This window comes from Argiope bruennichi, chromosome 8 (genome assembly GCF_947563725.1).
Source record: "Argiope bruennichi chromosome 8, qqArgBrue1.1, whole genome shotgun sequence".
In the NCBI taxonomy this organism is placed as follows: domain Eukaryota; kingdom Metazoa; phylum Arthropoda; class Arachnida; order Araneae; family Araneidae; genus Argiope; species Argiope bruennichi.
The window spans coordinates 59,387,109-59,406,750 of NC_079158.1; the positions used below are offsets into that span (position 1 = coordinate 59,387,109).

General features: G+C 27.2%; 2 protein-coding genes across 2 annotated transcripts in view; one reads left to right on the top strand and one right to left on the bottom strand.

Moving 5' to 3' along the window:
- Window positions 1-250: 250 nt before the first annotated feature.
- On the top strand, window positions 251-10,082 carry LOC129981727 (uncharacterized). The gene is made up of 5 exons (XM_056092685.1): window positions 251-1,029; window positions 1,692-1,727; window positions 4,696-4,836; window positions 6,072-6,217; window positions 9,892-10,082. The coding sequence occupies exons 1-5, from the start codon at window positions 942-944 to the stop codon at window positions 10,057-10,059; spliced, it is 579 nt and encodes a 192-aa protein (XP_055948660.1). The 5' UTR covers window positions 251-941; the 3' UTR covers window positions 10,060-10,082.
- Window positions 10,083-12,265: 2,183 nt separating this feature from the next.
- Window positions 12,266-19,642, bottom strand: part of LOC129980997 (protein ecdysoneless homolog) — a 29,737-nt gene continuing 22,360 nt past the window's right edge. Inside the window, exons 12-13 of the mRNA XM_056091572.1 lie at window positions 17,834-17,982; window positions 12,266-13,477 (exon numbers count right to left, since the gene is read on the bottom strand). Of these exons, the coding sequence (XP_055947547.1) occupies window positions 13,304-13,477; window positions 17,834-17,982 (323 nt within the window). The 3' untranslated portion in view covers window positions 12,266-13,303. The remainder of the gene's footprint in view (window positions 13,478-17,833; window positions 17,983-19,642) is intronic.

A 19,642-nucleotide genomic window follows, 5' to 3' on the forward strand; every position in this document is an offset into this window, starting at 1 on the left:
CGGATTGAAACAACAACAACTTGGAAAAACTTGAAAAACGGAACAGCGTTGTGATCAGCAGCTGAAAAGATACTGAACTGTTTACTTTCGGAAATGCAGTCATTTAAACTTAATATGTATATAGAATAGCTTGTCTTGTCGTAGAAATAAATGTTATAGTTATTTTTTCAAGTAGAGTAGTTTTTTTCAATCACAGTAAAAGAACCCGTGTACCATAGGCGAGTACACGACACCAATATTCCATGGGCCGCATGAAATTGTAAAGACATCATAACAATATTATTGGGAATTTTGTGATTTAACAACAAATAAACTATTTCAATATGTACTATTTAAGCTATACATAATCATTTATTGTTCCAGGCCAGGATCCCTACAATCAGGGCGCGACTAAGCCTAATTTGGCCCGGGGCAAAAACTTCTTTGGGAGCTCCCTCTGCTCCATCCTTCAGTAACGAAGAAACGTGCATAGAACTTACTTCTGGCAATTTTTATGGCATTTTTCGTAAGGAACATAAAATAAACTTTCTATTCGATTTGCCCCCCCCCCTTTGATGTGGCGACCCGGGGCAAGTGCCCCTGCTTTATTCTGGCTATGCCTACAATCTTGATCTAATCGGAAGCAAATCCTTTCTTTCACCTTATGGATTCGGATCTGCGGAAAATGTTTGAGATGAACGAAGTAACACATAAGAATACACGATGCAGTTAGAGCAAAGAGATAAACACAGTGTCAACGTCATATCATGCTCTCAATCTGAATCCTCTTAACCGTTTTTATTTGTTATCAGGTCTGAATGTGAAGTATAACTGATTTCATCTTTTGTTTCGATTGTCTTCTTTTATCTGTTTGAAGAGTCTAAAAGTGACACAATTATAAAGCATGGCATATTTGCTAAAGGGCGTTTACTTGGTTGGTAAAGCACCGGTGTATAGTCAACATGCGCTTTTACATCTTTTTAACCCTATGTTTCCTTCTCTTGAAATGCGACATTTCCCTAACAGCTGAACCTGCCAAAATTGGGCAACGTAAGTATAGCATGCGTTATTGTTAAAAATAATAATAATTTAATATTTATGCACAAAATATAATTAATCTGTAGCAAGCATGGAAAATATTCATGATACAAGACATTTGCCTTTTTAAAACTAAATTATTCATAAAAAGTTTTTTGAATATATATCTATTTATTGATTATGCTTTTTTGCTTATATAGTTTAAATTTTACGATTCTGTTGTAATCACAATTACTTATAATATCATACAGAATCATCTGTAAAGGGCAGCAGTATTTTATGAGCAGTTTTGGTAATGAAACAAAATTATTCTGTTTTATATTGAATTAATTACTTTTTACAATAAGTAGTAATAAAAAGTTGACTTTGATTATTTTATTTGTTTGAGGAGATATAAATTAATGCACCTATAATTTATTTTCTATAGTAAATTAATTTTTCATCTTTGTATACATTTTATTATAATGAGCTGTTAACATTCTTAATGTGAAATCATTTTCATCATCAAATTGTATAACTAAGTAATTATATTAAATGTACTATTCATTTATTAGTAGCTAATCTTTTAATTCCTTATATATCTAATGTTTTTAATATAACACAAATCTAAAAGATCCAGTTATAATTTATGAATGGTTTTCAGCATTACAATTATTTTCTTTTATTCTTTATAGCTCTTTTGTGCCATGGCTGTGTTGCTGTTTTGAAGGGTAAATTTTTTTTTTCTATCTTGTAGCTTTTTATTAAAAGAAAGGTATAAAGCTCATTTTTCTTTATCTAGATATCTATCTATTTAAAATAATAAGAAAACTCAATAAGCTTGTCATTCAGTCCTAACCACTGATCCAATTTTAATAATTTTTATTTTATAAAAAAGATTGACTTGTAATTATCATTAAGGGCCACTTATCCTCTTCCTCCCCATATTTTTGAGAGAAACTGAAAAAATTAAACTTCTCAATACCTTCTGTATGGAGAAAACTTTTATCAGTATTTGCCAGCCCAAACCATGGAACTGATTTTAATAATTTTGATTTCATATGAAAACTCATAAACCATCCAAAATTGCCTGCCCTTTTCCTCCTTCCATTTAAAAAAAATTTTAAAAATTAATTTTAAAAAAGCACCAGGACACTCTGGAAAATTTTGCAATAATCTTCAATAGCTCATCCTATCTAATCAATTACAAAAAGTGGTTTCATATGAAATTTCATGATCTCTAGATTTTTTATCAGAAGCTGTTTGTTTTCCACCATCCATCATTTTTAAGAGAATCCATCTTTGGCAACCATATTAATGGTATTAATATAATCAACTAATTTTATTGAATTGTATCTTATCAAAACAAAAAAAGTACTATTTTAAATTATGACTGCATAATAATGACAAAGCATTCTAAACTTTGAGTATGCTTGCAAAGTCTTGCAATTGATTGGGAGGAAAATTGGTGCAATCGGTCCAGTTGATGTTGGGGGTTCGATTTAAACATAATTTTTCAATATCATGAAGTGGGGGTTGCAGATAACTCTTGATGCCATACATAGAGATTGTGAAGTTTTGTACAAAATAAATTTGTAAAATCTGTACATTAAAATGTTATTTAGTGATTGTAACTAGCAAACTCTGTCCGAGTTGTTGAGAATGTACAATGAAGTAACACTTTTGAAATGTTTCCGAGAAATGGATGAAGCTTGCAAGATGAGCACTATTGATGTGATAAGAAATTCTTATAACTACTAATGACTGTAATTTCCTATGGAATGGAAATAGTCATAATCAAGAGAGTACTTGTGGCTGGAGAGATGATTCTTTGTTTGTTTTTTTCAGTTATTTTAAATATATAGATGATAGAGAAATAACTGGTCATTAAAGATGGCTGACAAAATAAAAAGGCAATGCTATTCAATCTGGAACCATTTATTAGAAAAATGATTTCTTTGGATCTAATACTTATATAAAAGTCTAATAATGATGACAGTGATGAGGTTATTTATGGAGAATAAAATTATTTTGAAGTTTTCGGTGAAAATCTACTTTAGATCTGATTGAAATGAGAGGGAAATTATGAAAGTTATATTTTCAGTATTTTTCTTTGTAATAAAAATAATCCTTTGTTATTATTTTTTTTTATGTTTGTCTCACCAACAAGGTATAAAAAGCATACATTTTTTTTTAAAAGTTTAGTTGTTTTTTTTTTGTTTTTTTTGTGGCAAAATACAAAATGATTGATATTTCAAACCTACAAAGCATTCAGTATTCCCGTTAATGCCTTTTCTAATGTTGCGTTATATGACATATGATTTTTAATACTAATCTTAAATTAGGAATTCATACTTTGTGTTTAAATCTTTATCTGGAAAATGTTTTACTTACTATTTAATTGCATTTGATTTCCCAACTGTAAATTTATGAGATGCTTATATTTTGACAAAGGCCTATTTTGTTCTTTTCATTTAATATTTAGCTTAAATAGCATTTCATAATATAGGAAAGTATGCATAATGTTAAAATAATTCATATCTTGCCAAAAAAGGAAAGACATTCCATATGTCACATGGATATTCTGTACCAAGTATGTTAGTATGATTTAAATAAATTGTGTCTAAAAATGTAAGCTGTAAAAAAATCTAATTTTTGAAGAATTGCATATTTAATTCAAAAGTACCGTATGAATAAAATCAAGGAAACCATGGTTTCTTAATGATATGACATATTTTCTCTATTATATCTTTTCATCTTCAAGACTTGTCTTATTTACTGTGACTATTTTCAATTTTATTTGAAGCAAATGGTATTAAGTTTGGATTTCTTATGTGACTTATTTTCTTTTACAAATAATTGCTTGTATTTATAAGTATTTCTAAATACAAGAACAACAGTTTTCAAGTATTTTTGAACCTGGTTATCAAATATTTGCAACCCTTGTAATAACTAGGCATCCTAACTTTGGTGAATTTTACCCTCAAATATAAACTGTGCTAGTTCTCAGTCCCATCCATTTATACATGGTTGTGTACTGATTTAAAATCTATGGGAAATTAGATTAAAACTTATATACGTTATTATAAACTTTAAAAAATAAGCTGTGAAATATTTATTAACATTTTTTCTATCACATATTGTTTACAGAACTGCAAACATTATTTGCCAACTAAATAACTTCATTCGAAATCTAGGAAATGGTTTTTATTGCATTCAAAATTATTGAAGAAACAGTTTTATGTCAAAGGAAAATTACTGTATTAAAAAGTATAAGATGTAATAACTCTTTATCCTTTTATTTAATGTTTTTAGTTCTTTTCATTGCAGGGAAATTTTAGGTTAGTATTTTCAGTTACAAATATTTGAATGCATTCAAGAATGATCAGCTTCTTTACTTTTAGACTCATACATATGTTAATACTGAAATGATTGTTATCTATTAATAATTCAAAAACTTTACTGAATAAATAAAAAAAAGAAATGGTTGATATTTGCATCATTTATAATAATCAGAAATAAATTAGTAATTTTGACTTTAATATTGTGTTGAAAGTGTTTACATAAATTTTGATATTCATAAATTATTATAAAGTTATGAAGGACATTAATAAAATTATAAGCTGAAATTGAACTTGTGATTTTTGTGATATTAAATATGTGCTATATTGATTAACTTGCTTTTTTTTTTTCCCCCAGAACTGCACAAAATGCTCAGAGATTCATCTGGGCGTAAAAAATTAGTGAATCAAAGTCTTGGAAGGCTGTGCGAAATAAATAATTTTGTTTCATATACTTTCAGCCCACCAAAAATGATTAAAGCCTGTAATTACATTGTTGGTGAGTATATTTATTTTAATTATTTAGTGAATTTGATTAATCAGTTTCTATAAATATTTGGATTAATGCAATTTGTGAAAGTCCTTTAATTTGTTTGTAGAAATATTCAATTTTTTCCTCTATCTCATCCTTAATTGGTCGACTCGCATTTTTTTCATGGCTTGTTTATAGTATCGAGGTATTTATAATATATAAAAATAAGATGAACTGAATGTTTTAAAACTGTTCTTGTTAAAGTTAAGCTTTGATTTCAAAGTATTGAGGTGGCATCAAGTTATAAAATTAAATTGTGAGTGTAAATTTATATTCTATTATAAAGTGATTTAACCCTTTCTAGGGCCATGGGAAGTATGCTTCCCACCAAATTTATCACTCTTTATAGGAAATTATGTAGGTTGGCATAAGTTCTGACACATTTTTTTTAGTAAGTCTGAAACTTAGATGCTTCAGTTCTTTATTTTACACTAAATGATGTGTCTTGATTTGTTACTTAATTATTAATTAACCAAATTAATTAATGAATCAAATTAAATTTATCTGATAAGCTAAATGAATCCTTTTTCTTATTCTAATTTCAAGCCTAAAAATACTTTAACATAATATGACTAGAAACAAATGGCCCTTTAAAGGTTAAATGCTAAAAATACAATTCATTATAGATAGTTGAATTTTATAAGAAAATAACTCTTTTCTTTCTTTTTATTAATTTTTTATATATTCTTCATTTATTTCAAAACATTAGATATATTCATAACTTTAGATTAACACAATTTAAAACATAGAATATTAGCATTAGGATACCATTTAAAAATTAGCTTTTCATTAAGCACATTATTCTTTTTTTTATTAGCTAACCCTATCTGCATTTAAAAAAAAAATTAGCAAAATTTTCAAAATTAGTTTAAAATACCATTTTGTAGTAGTGCTCTCCTTTTGTATGTTTCATGCAAAAAATAGCAAGGTTATTAATTATATGAATAATTTAATGACATTCATGCACTATATAAAAACTACTATTAGATTATTCAGTTTAACATATTTCAAAATATTAGATGCTTCTTCAACATGATATTTTTGAGCTGGCATTTTTTCTGTTAATTGTGTGATGTAAAAATTACTACATAAAATGCAACAACAGATGTGATCAAACCAGAAAACAAAACAGATAAATCAAATGCTGTGGTTTTAGGATTAAAATTTTGAATTGCCTTTAATTTTTTTTCTCTTTTCTTCAGAAACACACAGACAAGAGCTTGCAGAAAACTTGATTGAGTACTACCGGAAGTTCAAGACTGCAGAAAACTTACCTCTACAGGAAAAATTTTGTGATCAAGTAATTAAGGCTTGTGAAGGTGTAAGAAGACCTACCAAAGATAGTGAGGTAATTTTGGTGCTTAATACTAAAAGATGGTTATATATTTCAAAAGTCAATAATGTATACAAGTAACTGCATTTTTTATCTAACCCTCTTGTTTGTAGGCTTGTTTTTTATAATTCCTTAGAATTTTTTAAAACCAATTAATATAATTGTCTGAAATTAGAAATGCTATATTTATTTGAATAAGAGTAACGATCAAATTTTAAATAAGATTTTCTTGCAAATGGGGATATTAAAATCATCTACTTTATTGGGGGGAGGATTTTTTGCATTTGCAATGTATTCTTTTATTTGTAATAAATTTAATTTTAATTATTGACTCTATATACATCATGAGTAAATTGATCATTTTTGAACATTTATTATTTTTTTCATAAGAATTAAAAATATTCACTGTAGACTGAATTTTTGTAAAGTATGCTAACAATAGTTAAAGATTTAATATTTGCTAATACTTGTTACTAATTTTATAATGCTATGCTTCTGCAAAACTAATAACCAAAAGTACATTTTAATGAACTTAAATATTTGCTTCTAAAGCTCTGAAATACAGCTGTATTCAAAATTTAAAATTATTTCTCTCTACTACCTTAAACATAAATGTTAAGCAATTTGTCATTATTCTTCATATTTAAGTATCTTTCCCATATTCAGTATTATAATGAACTATTTCATTATAGAAAGTTTACTTTTAATAAGCAATTTTTCTTATATTTAAAAAATAGACATTGCTGTTTAAATTTATTCAACTTTCAAAAAGTCAAAATATAACTCTAAAAAACATTGATAATTTTATATCAATTATTAAATATTAGAAATGAAAAGCCCAATCCTGATCTTTTTGTATTTATCAAAATTTCAAGGGTATTTTACCCTTTGGACACCTGATTCTTACAATCAATAGGTTTGGACTGAAGTTTTAAAAGTAAGCTCAATATGATATGGAATGGTTTTTTTCATGAAATATAAGTGTGTTAGCAAGATAAATTGCTTGTTGACAAATTTTAAGTCATTGTGAATTTTTTAATTCTATTATCAGTTAGATTTTCATTTTAAGCTTTGAATTGAGAAAATAAATACTTTATTTAAATTTTTTAAAGAAGAAGATAAAATACATTCCATAAAAATCATTAATCAGCACCACAAAATATTTTTCACCACCCAATGATTCAGTTTGAATAGAACCATACATGTCAATCGAAAGCAATTAAAGAATTTTTTACTTATGTTAATATAATGATGGGTTTTTCCGGTTATTGTACAGTTTTCATATTTAAAATCATTAATATCAACAACATAAATGTAGTCTTTCATCTTCTGCATATACTTAGGATTTATTTAAGCTATGCGAAATTTCATAATTACTATTAAATTGATTAAAAAAAGTAAAATAATGTATTGCTATTTTTATATATTTTAGAAACTAACTTATTATCTACATCAGATATCACAAGACAGCTATTATCAGCTGTAATTTTTCAATACTTGTCCATTAAATTATATCTTAATTGAGGAACGTAGTTAATTGCATCTGCTAAATATATTTTATCTCAAGTCTTCCTTTTTCAAACCACATACTACCCTTGACGACATGACATCTGACAGCAGCTAATTTTTACGAAAGAAGAAGCTATAAAATCTGAATTTGTACCATTTTATTCTTTAATTAAAGTGATATGTTTTCCTCTTATTATTTACATGAATTACTTCTCCACTTTTATTTCTATAAAAGTAATCCTTAGCCATGTGATTTGATTGTCTGCTACTACAACAATGTCTTGCATCTGGATTTTCATTATTCTTTAAATAAAATATTATTGCAGGTGATTATTATTATTATCAATTCAAGCATTTATTAGGAAATTACTGTATATATTTACCTCATGGAGAATTTCTAATCAATCATCCTTTGATTTGTTACATTGACTTTTTAGAATATCTGACAATTTGAAAAATTTTCCTTTTAAACCATATACTGTATAGTACATGATCTTTCTAAAATACATGATAGTGACACTTGGTCACTATTCCTCTAGCTCTAGCAATATAATCATTTGCTGATTTTTTAGTTCATTACCAGCATCAACTTGACAGATTTCTATCTTACTTGAGAATTTTTTTTTTTTTTTGAAAAAGTTATATCTTAATAGATAATTTGTAATCTTATCTATAGAATCTGTTCATCAGATTTTCCGATTTCATCTGTGATATCAGAAAGTTCAGTATTAAGATCAGGGCAGTACAGATTTTGATTCCCAATTAAAATGGTTTATTCCATTTAATTCTGGCACATTTATCTTGTCCATTTTAACATATTGATTTTGAAAGTTTGTTTCAATTTTCACAGGTCTTTCACACAAAATTTTAACAAAACAGAAACCACATTCTGCTACCATTTGTTATTTTTAAATAAAAATGTTGAGCAGAGTTCCTGAAGACAGCAAATATGTTGCCTTAAAAATGCATAAAATAAAACTCAGAATTTTGAATATAACAGAAATGCACGCAGCATCATGATCTAGGGCTCACAGTAGAAAATCATTCTAAATGTGTGAAGAGGAAAATTTTGTCACAAAGATTCATCTGCTTGAAAAACACATTTGTTTGCTTCGTTCCTATACTTATTAACTGAAAAATTCTAATTGAACTATTCTAAATATAAAAAAACTGAGAGACATTTTAAAAAACATTTGTCAACTAAATGTATAATCTGGAATAATGCATAAAAATGCACCAATCATATATATTTGTCAAAGAAAACAGTAATATCCTTAAACTTTGAAGGATGTAGGTATAATTTCTGCGTTTGCTTTTAAGTTTAAAATCTTATTCATAAAAGTTTTTAAAAAAATTGTACTTTAGTTCAGAGAATACTTTTTAAACAATTAAAAATTATCAATCTAAATTAAGAATAACCCTAAATATTGTAAAATTTACAACTGTAGTTTTCTCTAAAAGTAATATATTTTTAAAAAATTTAAAGCTGCATGTGTTTTGTTTATATTACATACATAAATTTTTTTAATGAAGACCAGTTCCATTAAATCGCAGTGCTATTAAAAACATAAATGTGCAGTTCACCTATCTTCTAACTTTCGCAGTATTGCGACTTCATTTTCCATTTCTCTTGTAAATTAAACAAATGTCAAACGGAATTCTTCTTCTGTAGCTTTTAACAATGAAAAAAAAATTAGTGATGAAATATTTGACGAAACAATGAAAACTGTTTGAATTTCAGAACAACAATATAATATATATTTTGAAATTAGATTGTAAAAGGCATTTTTAATAAATTGGCAAAATTCAGGGAAAATTCGTAACTATTAAAATGGAAAATTTTTAAAACTTTGAAATGATTTAAAATTCATTTTTGTGAAATAATATTTATGGAAGTTAACGTGAAAAAAACATCAAAATTCAGCTTAATTAATTTTTTTAAAATTGCAAAATAGTGCACATTCCTACTCTTCAAGGTACATATGTGCCAAATTCCGTGTCTGTAGGTTAAATGATCTGGCTTGTAGAGCACTGAAATATCTACATTTATCTTTATTAGCAAATTAAATGTTTAATTATCATTTTAATTTCCAACTATATAATTTGAAATTGTCATAAAAAGTAATTTGCATATATGTAGCAATGGAAATCATATTTGTTTTCAATATATTTCATTGCAGATGAAACCTCATGGCTTTTCTGTTGATGATGCCAATGAACAATTGCAAAAAGCTGCAGAGAAAGGGTTTTCTTCCATACAAAGTTCTGCTGGAGAAGACAGCCATATGCAGATTGATAAACCTCAACATCAGTTACTAACTACACCATTACCCCATGAAGAATTATGATGCCAATAAATTATTTATTTTAATCCCTGTTTTCCCTCTGAAAGTCATTCACTTCATTAAATATTTCCATTTCAACTGCATTTCTATTAGCACAGCGTATTGAAAATTTCTGATAAAAGTTTTTAAAACATTGTTGAATATAGGACACATTTCCCTAACAAAGTATATCTACGCTGTTCTTGAGCACATACCTTGTACTCCTATTTGCAAAAAATAGAAGATTCTACATGCAAGAAAAATCAGGAAAGTTTTTTTTATTAGTCATCCATTTATTCACATCGAGCCACCACACTTTATCTTGATACAATTTCTGATAAGCAATTCCATATCACAGTTATGAATATATCTTAAATGCAATAAAAATTATTTTCTTTATATACTAATTTCATGAGAAACTCGCTGGGTTTCTAGATGATCGGTAAAATAAATTTGGTCTGCTTTTCTTCGAGAGCTACTCGTCGCTCACATTCCTGGTGAACGTCTACTACTTGATTGACAAGCAAAACAAGAAATATTTTCTGCATAACTTTCAAGACAACCTTGCCATCTGGGGTTAGGAAGGGGAATTAATCTCGATAATTATCATTTTAAAAATGTCAATGTTCTGAAAATTGGAACATTATCTCCAAAATGTGAGAGTGGGTAATAATATAATTTTCCACCATGTTCATTTTGTACTAAAAAAAAATTTCAAATTTAAGAACATCTGACTGCTTGAAATTATTCTATATAATAATTGATTCGATTGTAAGTTAATTGTTTTGTATAAATTTTAAATTGAATTCACTTTTATAACTTGCTAATCTTTTAGTTCATTTTGAGTTTTTTTTTTTAATTCTAATACAGCATTTTATTTATTATCAGTCTTAATTAGAAAACTTCTATAACTTGTAAAATATTCTGTTAGGTATACTTATTTTCACTTTGAAAGTAAGTCACAATATAGATTTTGTTCACAATAGCTTTATTCATTAGAAAAACAAATAGAATACTAAAGATTTAAAAAAATGAAAACAGTGATACATTGTGACATACTAATACTGACACACTAAGTCTAACACTTATACAGTAAAATAAAGTCGTCAAAATTGTCAAATATCACAAATACCAATATAAAATAAATGATATACAAAAAAAAATTGTTCGCAATAAACATACATGACAAGTTTTATTTGTACCAGTTCATAATTAATGCATCTACTAATTCTAAAAATTATTTAAGTACATATTGGCATTACAGATGAAGTCATTGGTTTTTGTACCTTTAATTTTTTTAATTATTAGTTCAAGGATGAACTTTGATTTTAAAATTAAAGTGTCTAAGGAAATTAAACTAAATGTTATGAGGGGATTATTTGTTATATAATTTTGATTATATGAATGATCATTTGTATTATACAATAATGTTAAATTTCTATGATCTTTATTTTCTTTAGTCACTCAGTATGAAAGCCTGATTTATTACAGCTTAGTCCCCCATCTAATTAACTCATTTTAATTTCATTAAATCAATTCAGAGACCTGAGTAATAATGTCTCATTGACTAGGAATAATTTCATCAAAACTGAGCTTTTTTTTTTTTTTTTTTTTTTTTGGCACTAACAAGACTATAGATATCTTCATTATTAAGAAAAATACTAACCGAATTATAACTGAAAAGGACTAGTTAATATTTTTAAAAAAATCAGTCTTGGTTTTTCATAAGCATTTACATGAGTAATGTAACTAGATTTGATTAAAGCTCTCGACATTAAAAAACAAAATATTTTCAATTACAAAACCTATACAGATAATTTTTAAATAAAAATGCAATAGTTTTTGTTGCACCATTTGAATAAATTGGAATTACTTTTTGTTAATCTATATTACAAATTAAATAGAGAAAAAATAAATAACAATCATTTTGATAATTTATTCTTCAGTTGAATTGAAAGATGTTTGCACTATCATTAAAATAAAATTTCTGCAACTTAATTCAACAGTGAAATAATACTTCTCATTCTTTTCCTGTTATAATAAACTCAGATCTTAAACACACACACACAAATGTGTTGCAGTTAATTGATCATTTGGGTATATGTAAGGATATATATATTGGGATATATATGTAAGGATATATATATACATGCACAGATCAAAAACTGCTATAGCTACTTGTGTACGTGCTATAACAAAGGTGGTTACGTGCTATAAAAGGTATGTGCTATAAAAAGTGGCTACTACTGTACTAGCCACTTTTTTTTCTCTATATAGTATCAGAAGTAAACATAGTAACTGAATAAAGTAAATGTTAAGTTATTACTGCAATAAAATTTAACATGAAAAATGTTGCATTATATACAGTCATTTAAACATCCTGATTGCAAAAAAAAAGAGCGAACCTATTCATTTTGACTAGGGTATTTACAAGAAACATTATAAATATTTTTATTTATTCGGTTTTTATCGAAGGGTTCAATTTCATATTTTTTCTTAGGACCTTAATATACAAAAAGTTGCACCCCACAGCTGTCTATCAAAAAACAATATAAGCATTTTAAAATGAGAGCCAAGCATTAAAATAATTCCAATTTGCACATCTATTAACAAGTTATCTATATCTCAATAAATCAAAACAATACTTATAGCTATGAAAGGGAATTCCAATATCATGATATGAAAAAAAAAAAAAAAATATTATAATCTGTAAGTAAAAAAAACTTCTTGGTGAGACTTTTGGCATCCAATCTGGCAAAATGAATCTTTGACAAGCTTTGAAAAAATTTTGCTCTGCTGAGAATACAAAAAGTCAGCTGCCATTGGAAATTTAGTACTCTCAAAATATTTTCAACTACTTTTCCTGCCTGAAAAATAAATTGAATCTCCTAGAAGAAAATATTCTCCCAGCATCTGCTACAACTGGGTAAATTTCACGCTTTGCAAAAGAACTGTTACCAAATACAAGATGCAGAGAATTTCACACCACCAGAAATTGTCTAATCGAGAACAAGAGAGGAACCCCTAACATGCATTAATTGTAAAAGCTGCTGACACATACAGACCTGCTTGAAGAGGATACCCTACCTTTCCCAAAAGAAACCAGCCAGAAAATTTGGAAGTAAAGAACACTTGTAAATTTCTCAATCTGAGCCAAGAAAGAAATAGGATGGCCGCAAAGAATTTGTAAATTGTGCAAAAGTAGGTACTATATTCTATGTATAAAAGAAATGGAATTGAAAGAAGCGATATCCTCATGGCTGGAGATTCAAGGATCCGAATTGTCTGGAACTTCCATGCCCATGGAAGAGAAAATATTACCAACAGGTCCAGGAAGTCCTTGTTGACTGGAATAAGATTCCAAAAGATTTTTCAAAGCAGTAAGATTCACATCAACTGGCTGGAAGCCGTCATCCTCATCATTGATGTCAGATGATGGACCCTATAAAAGAAGGAACAGAATTTCAATTTAACATGCAAATAAAAATGCCAAATCATTACACTTAATAATAATAAATGCTAATTAGATAAAATTCTAATTGAATTTTGGAAACCTCAAGTAAAGACTTCGTTACTAAGGAAATTATAGTAATGAATCTTAATCTAAATCGAAACCTGCAAAATAGCGTGCTTGTTTATTTTTATGATTCCTGGCTTTACTTGGTGATTTTCACATTATTCCAAGTTCCTTTATACATATCTTGGTTGCTTGGCATTAAAGCTTCGGGGGCCATACAAATAAAAAAGTACTTGAAATTATGCTTGAGAAGGGGTTGAAACTGATGAATATTTATAAATACAATCTTATATATATGTTCATAAATTTCAGTTGTTATATAAAAAAGAAAAAATAATTAAATAGACAAATTCCAGTAAATGATTTTTAAACAATTTATTTTAAGTATCATAAAAACAATGGGAGTAACAATTATGGCTACAAAGTTGCGTCAAATCTTTAATAAAAGTTTTTTAAGTTGAGAGAAAATTGAAAATTACTTAGACCTGAGAGAAAATTGAATTGAAGATTACTTATCATAAGGGAAGATGAAGATTTTCTTTTAATTTATTTGTTTACTTAAAATTATTTTTAACAAAAAATTTCAAAGATTTTATTAGTAACATTCATTATGTAATTTTTTTTTTTTTTTAAGATAGAGCACGCAATGAAAAATTGAGGTGTTTACGAATCTCTTGTGATCTGCTTGCTCAAATTATTTTCACTATAAACAATAGGAAAGGAGCAAACAATTAATTCATCAGTCGTCAAGTGTGTGAACTCTGTGTCCATTATGTATTTAGGAATGAAAAGCATTGAATTCTACAATATTTTTCAAAAATATTAACTCAAAAATATAATTTTTACACCATTTTAAATTTAAAAAAAGGAAACTTTTTAATGATACCAATTTAATAACTAAATAATTTTGTTTATAATTTCAACAAACTTTTAAGATTAGCAACAATATTTTTCATTTTATATAAAAATCTAACTATTTTAATATTTTATTACACTTTTAATCAAATTATTTTTTCCTATTAATAAACCTATGATTAATATTATTTCCTTTCATTTGTTGATTGCACTAACCATAGCAAATTTTCACATACCTGCAGTTTGATGTTACACGAATGAATTTTAACTTATTTCGATATGTTTCATATAGTTAAATATTTTCTTACATAAATTTAAAAAGTATTTTTTTTTTTATATATATAATTTGATAACAAACATATTACAGATGTTAAGTTTAAGTTTGAATTCTCAATCATCACAAATTAGGTAACTTTTATATATATATATATATATATATATATATATATATATATATATATATATATATATACTTAAGAAAATATATTAATTAGAAAATTTTATTAGTTGTCTTTAAATATTTTCTTGTTATTCTTTTTTTGGCCTGTCGTCTCCCACCCAGGTTATTTCGAACTTTTCAAACCTGTTAATTTCTTGGTTAATTTTGCTATACACTGATAATTAGTTTAAAAAAAAACTTATTAAAATGCCATATTTTAAAATCAAATACAGAAAAATATATTTCATTCTCACCTAAACTTCAAAGTTAATTTCATATTTTTTAAGCTTGTCACACAACAAAGATATAATTTTAAATATATGTACATTCCAAATTAATAATTTAACAAATAAGAAAACATATTCTGGACAAATGAGATGATCATATGTATAAAATAAAATTGTGTAATAATAATTTTTTATTAATCTTTGTTATTTCAATATTAATTTTATAAATTAATTGCAAAAAACTAATAAACAATAGAAAATATTTCAACAATTGTATAGAAATATATAATTTCATTAATAAACGAGTATTTGTATAATTAAAATAATAAAAGAAGAGCGGAAAAAAAATAAGTGGCAAAAAAGTAACTATGGTCTGGTTTCCAGAATTGATCTTGCATATTCACTAGACATTTACAGGGACCAAACAGAAACATTTGGACCATTATGTATTCTTTCTCCATGAAAAATTAAAAAATATACCAATAGTTATAGAATCAACAGTTTAAAGTACAACCAACAAAATAACATTATAATTATTTTTCTAACAATTATTTTTTACCAGAAAAAAATCAACAAAATTCCTAAAAAAAAAGATAGGCTTTTACATAGCATGCCATATATCAAAATCATGGATAAACTTCATTTAAATTGTCATCTATTATTTAAAAAGAAGGTTCAAATGATTTGCAAACATAATTTTTTTAAAGTTGAATTCAACGATTTTAAAAATGAGCGAAGTTAGGTGCTCCATGTAGTGGAACACTGTGCCGTGAAGGGAAAAACAGCAATACCATAAAAATGTGATTTTTATGTCTATTGCAATTTGATGCTCGAAAATACTTCATTGAAGGAATCATAAACATTAAATTATGCTTATAAGAAATAAATGAAATTAAATACTTCCAATAGTCCCAACAAATCATCTAATTGCCAAAGGTAGCTAGTTTTATCTATTTATACATAATACATAGTATAAAATGAAGTCTCCTGAAAGCGTCTGTATGTTTGAACTAAAAAAACTCATGAAATATTAAACTGATATTGGAGATATTTGTACAATTTTGAACAGCATTTATTGGAAAAGATTTTATTATATTGAAATCATATCAAAATTAAAAAAGGGGTTTAATAATTGTGATCTCAATTATTTTCACACTACGTTTGCACATGCATAAACGACTTATCCGCGCATGTGCGAAAACTTCAAATTGTGCACACGCAAATAGCAAGAGCTGTGGTATGCACAGGCGATACATTTCTTTGTTTACCTCTGTTTGTTAGTCAATCATGCCAGAATGGCTAAACGGAATTGGATGAAATTTAGCACAGAGATAGATTATAGTTTGGAATAGGACATAGGCTACTATTTATTCCAGTTAATTGAGTGGTTAATTTTTTATTAATTAAAACATAACTTTCTCGCCACAAATCTTTTTATTTCCCCACTGCCAATTGAGTAAGGGTACAGTCTTTTTTTCCCCCCACGCTAACGAGGTTAGGCTTAATATATTTTCGAACCATTATTTCAAACGATTCTGTTTATTTTCTTAGTGTTTGTTGCATTTAAAATTAAACACTGTTAATTAATCGATCATTCGGATTCATTCAGAAGTACTTTTAAATTAAAATAAAACAGAATAAAGGAAATTAAAAAATTCTAATCTGCATTGCGTTACCCCAACTGACTTAGAAATTTCACGCATGTGCAGTTTGTTCTTATTGTTGACAACTGTATTTTCATTTAAATTAAAAGTTAAAAAATATGTGTATTATATTGTTGTAGCTATCTCAATCTCAATCGATAAATAAAATAACTTAATTTTAAAAAAATACTGACGATTTGCTGTTTTGTTTTATTTCAGGTACACAATGTAAATAAATTGTTTTTAGGTTAGTTGAATGCTTTTGTAATTAAATTGCATTTATGTTAGTTATATGTTTTCCGTATATGCTTATAGTTTCAAGTACATTGTTTTTTAGGTCAGTAAATAGTAGGGAGGTGGGATTATTCTTTCTTGATGCAAAAGGTGATAAGGGTAAGATGTTTGTACTGAATCTTCTGATAGCCCAATCCACAACATAGCTCTGGCTGTAGTTTCCTCGGGCATTGCTGCAACTTTGCTTAATGGTGGCCGGACGGCACATTCTGTTTTCAAACTACCGCTTAATCTTGCAAGCAAAGATACCCCAACATGCAACATCACTGAAAACAGCGGCCAGGGAGTCCTTTTGCAGCAGTGCAAGTTAATATTATGGGACGAATTTACAATATCACACAAGCATGCATTAGAGGCGTTAAACCGCGGGCTGCAGGACATAGGATGCAACCAGGTGGCGATGGGCATCATTGTCTTATTGCTCACAATGACCTGTTTGCAATTTTAGTGAGCACTTTCGAACTATCAAAAGCCTTCCAGCAGTGGGATAAATGCAAGAACACTTTATCAGAAGATATCTGCATAGGCTGGATGGCACTCACAATGGCCTAATCATTAACGGAGCTTAGATATTGATTGAGGTGCAAGATGCATAGGTCAGTTTTCATGCATATACATCAAAATTTCTATGCAAACAAAGTCGCGAGTAATAGCTAGTATGAAATATTTTATTTACTCTGAAAATGTATTGCAAACGAAATTTTCTTCATCCCAAATCATAATGGGTATACTAGCAAGTAGCATACAAATATTTGAATGAAATTCCACTTGAGTGAAGAGAAACCAATTTCGTTCCTAATTAAAAAAGAAGCGAAGCACTTACCGCTTCTTCTTCTACGGAAGCTTTCGGAGGTAGCTTTTTTTCAAAACTGAGACCAACGTTGGTTTTTGCAAGTTCTCGATCCATTTGATCCATGTACTCATTCATCTCGTTGAAAACTTTTACTCTTTCGCTACGTCTATTATATTTACCTAAAGAATACAAAAGGAAAAATTTCATGCATGTGCATATAAAAATCAATTGAACTATAATTACAGATCATTAGGTGATAGTTTGTAAATAAAACAGGTTATTAATTATAACAATAATCTGTTTTAATTAAAAAATTAAAAACAGATCGATTTTTAAAAATTTATTTTTATTATACTACAAATTTAAAATTATTAATTCCCCCCCCCCTTTAAAGTAATATTTATACCAAGGTTCTCTTCAAATTTCAAATGGGATCCTGTCATTGAATTTTGAGGTATCAAAACTCTTCAATTAAGTAAAATGGTTTAATATTAGCAAACAAATATTATGTATTCCAAGTATTTAGGGTTACAAATTAATTAATTAAATTGGTAGTATTAAATTATTTTTGATAATTTTGGGGGGGGGGATGAAGGAAGGATAAAAAATTTAAGATTGTGCTAAGATTTAAGATTAAACTTATTAATAATTAGTTTTGTATCAGATAGATATTAAGATGAAATATTAGTTAACAATTCAAATAAAATATAATTTACCACAACTATGTTTTAAAAAAAAACTATTAATCTTTTTTTTTTTTTTTTTTCAATTTTTAGAAATACTTAGCATTAACAATCAATTTAAAATTCTGTAATTAGTTATATATACACAAAGAAGTAATAATAAATAAAAAAAATTCTGCTGCTAATAATTACATTCACAGATCCATGAGCCAAGTAAATAATGGTTTAAAAAAATAATACTTTTTTTCTTAAACAAATGATTTTAAACCTAATTTCTTTTATCTTACAGGTTACTTCAAAAGAAATTCCATCACATTAAACACATTCAAGAAAATGAAAGTTTATCTTTAAATGTCAAGGCACAGGTTTAAAGCATTTTAAAATGATAAAAATAAATTAAATAAAAATAGTTTTTGAGACACATTTTCATTAATGCACTGAAATTTTTTATATATATTTTCATTCTATGAATTATTGTTTGACAATGGATTCTAAAATCCTCTGCGCTTTTGAGCATGCGTTAGGATGGGTTTAATTAATCAAAATAGGGATGAGAGGAAGGATGAAAGGAGGGGATGTTTACATTTAACAATAAAAATAAACTCAGATTACTTGCATACTGAATTAAAATGATACGGTCAGAAATGACACAATATTCACAGACACATGAAAAAAATTGAACAAAAAGGTATCTAATAGGGCGAAAATCAAAATAAAAAAATATGAGGAATTCCGGAAATGCGCTAAGTGGTCATCTCAGAATACTGAAACGAACAGTACATTTTATGAGCCGACAAACAAATATTCATTTTTTTTATAAGAATGATGACTCCAGATAAGATTGGAAAGAAGAGATTATTAATAAAACATAATGCCCTGGCAGACTATTTTTTTTGAAGTTTTTATTCCCTCTACCCCTCAAGAAATAAAAATGCTGAGAATGATCTTTTATTATGCTCAAAATTTAATACTGTACAATGCTTCTAGTTTTACATAATCTTGAATGAAAATGGTGAAGAAAGCAATGTTTGATACAAGAAAATGAATGCTCAATATGCACCAAACACCAAAGAAGCTGCACCACCAAAAGATCAAACATAAAAAGAAGCTGCAAGTATTTTTGAATTTATTAATACTTTTCTAAGTGCAATCTTTT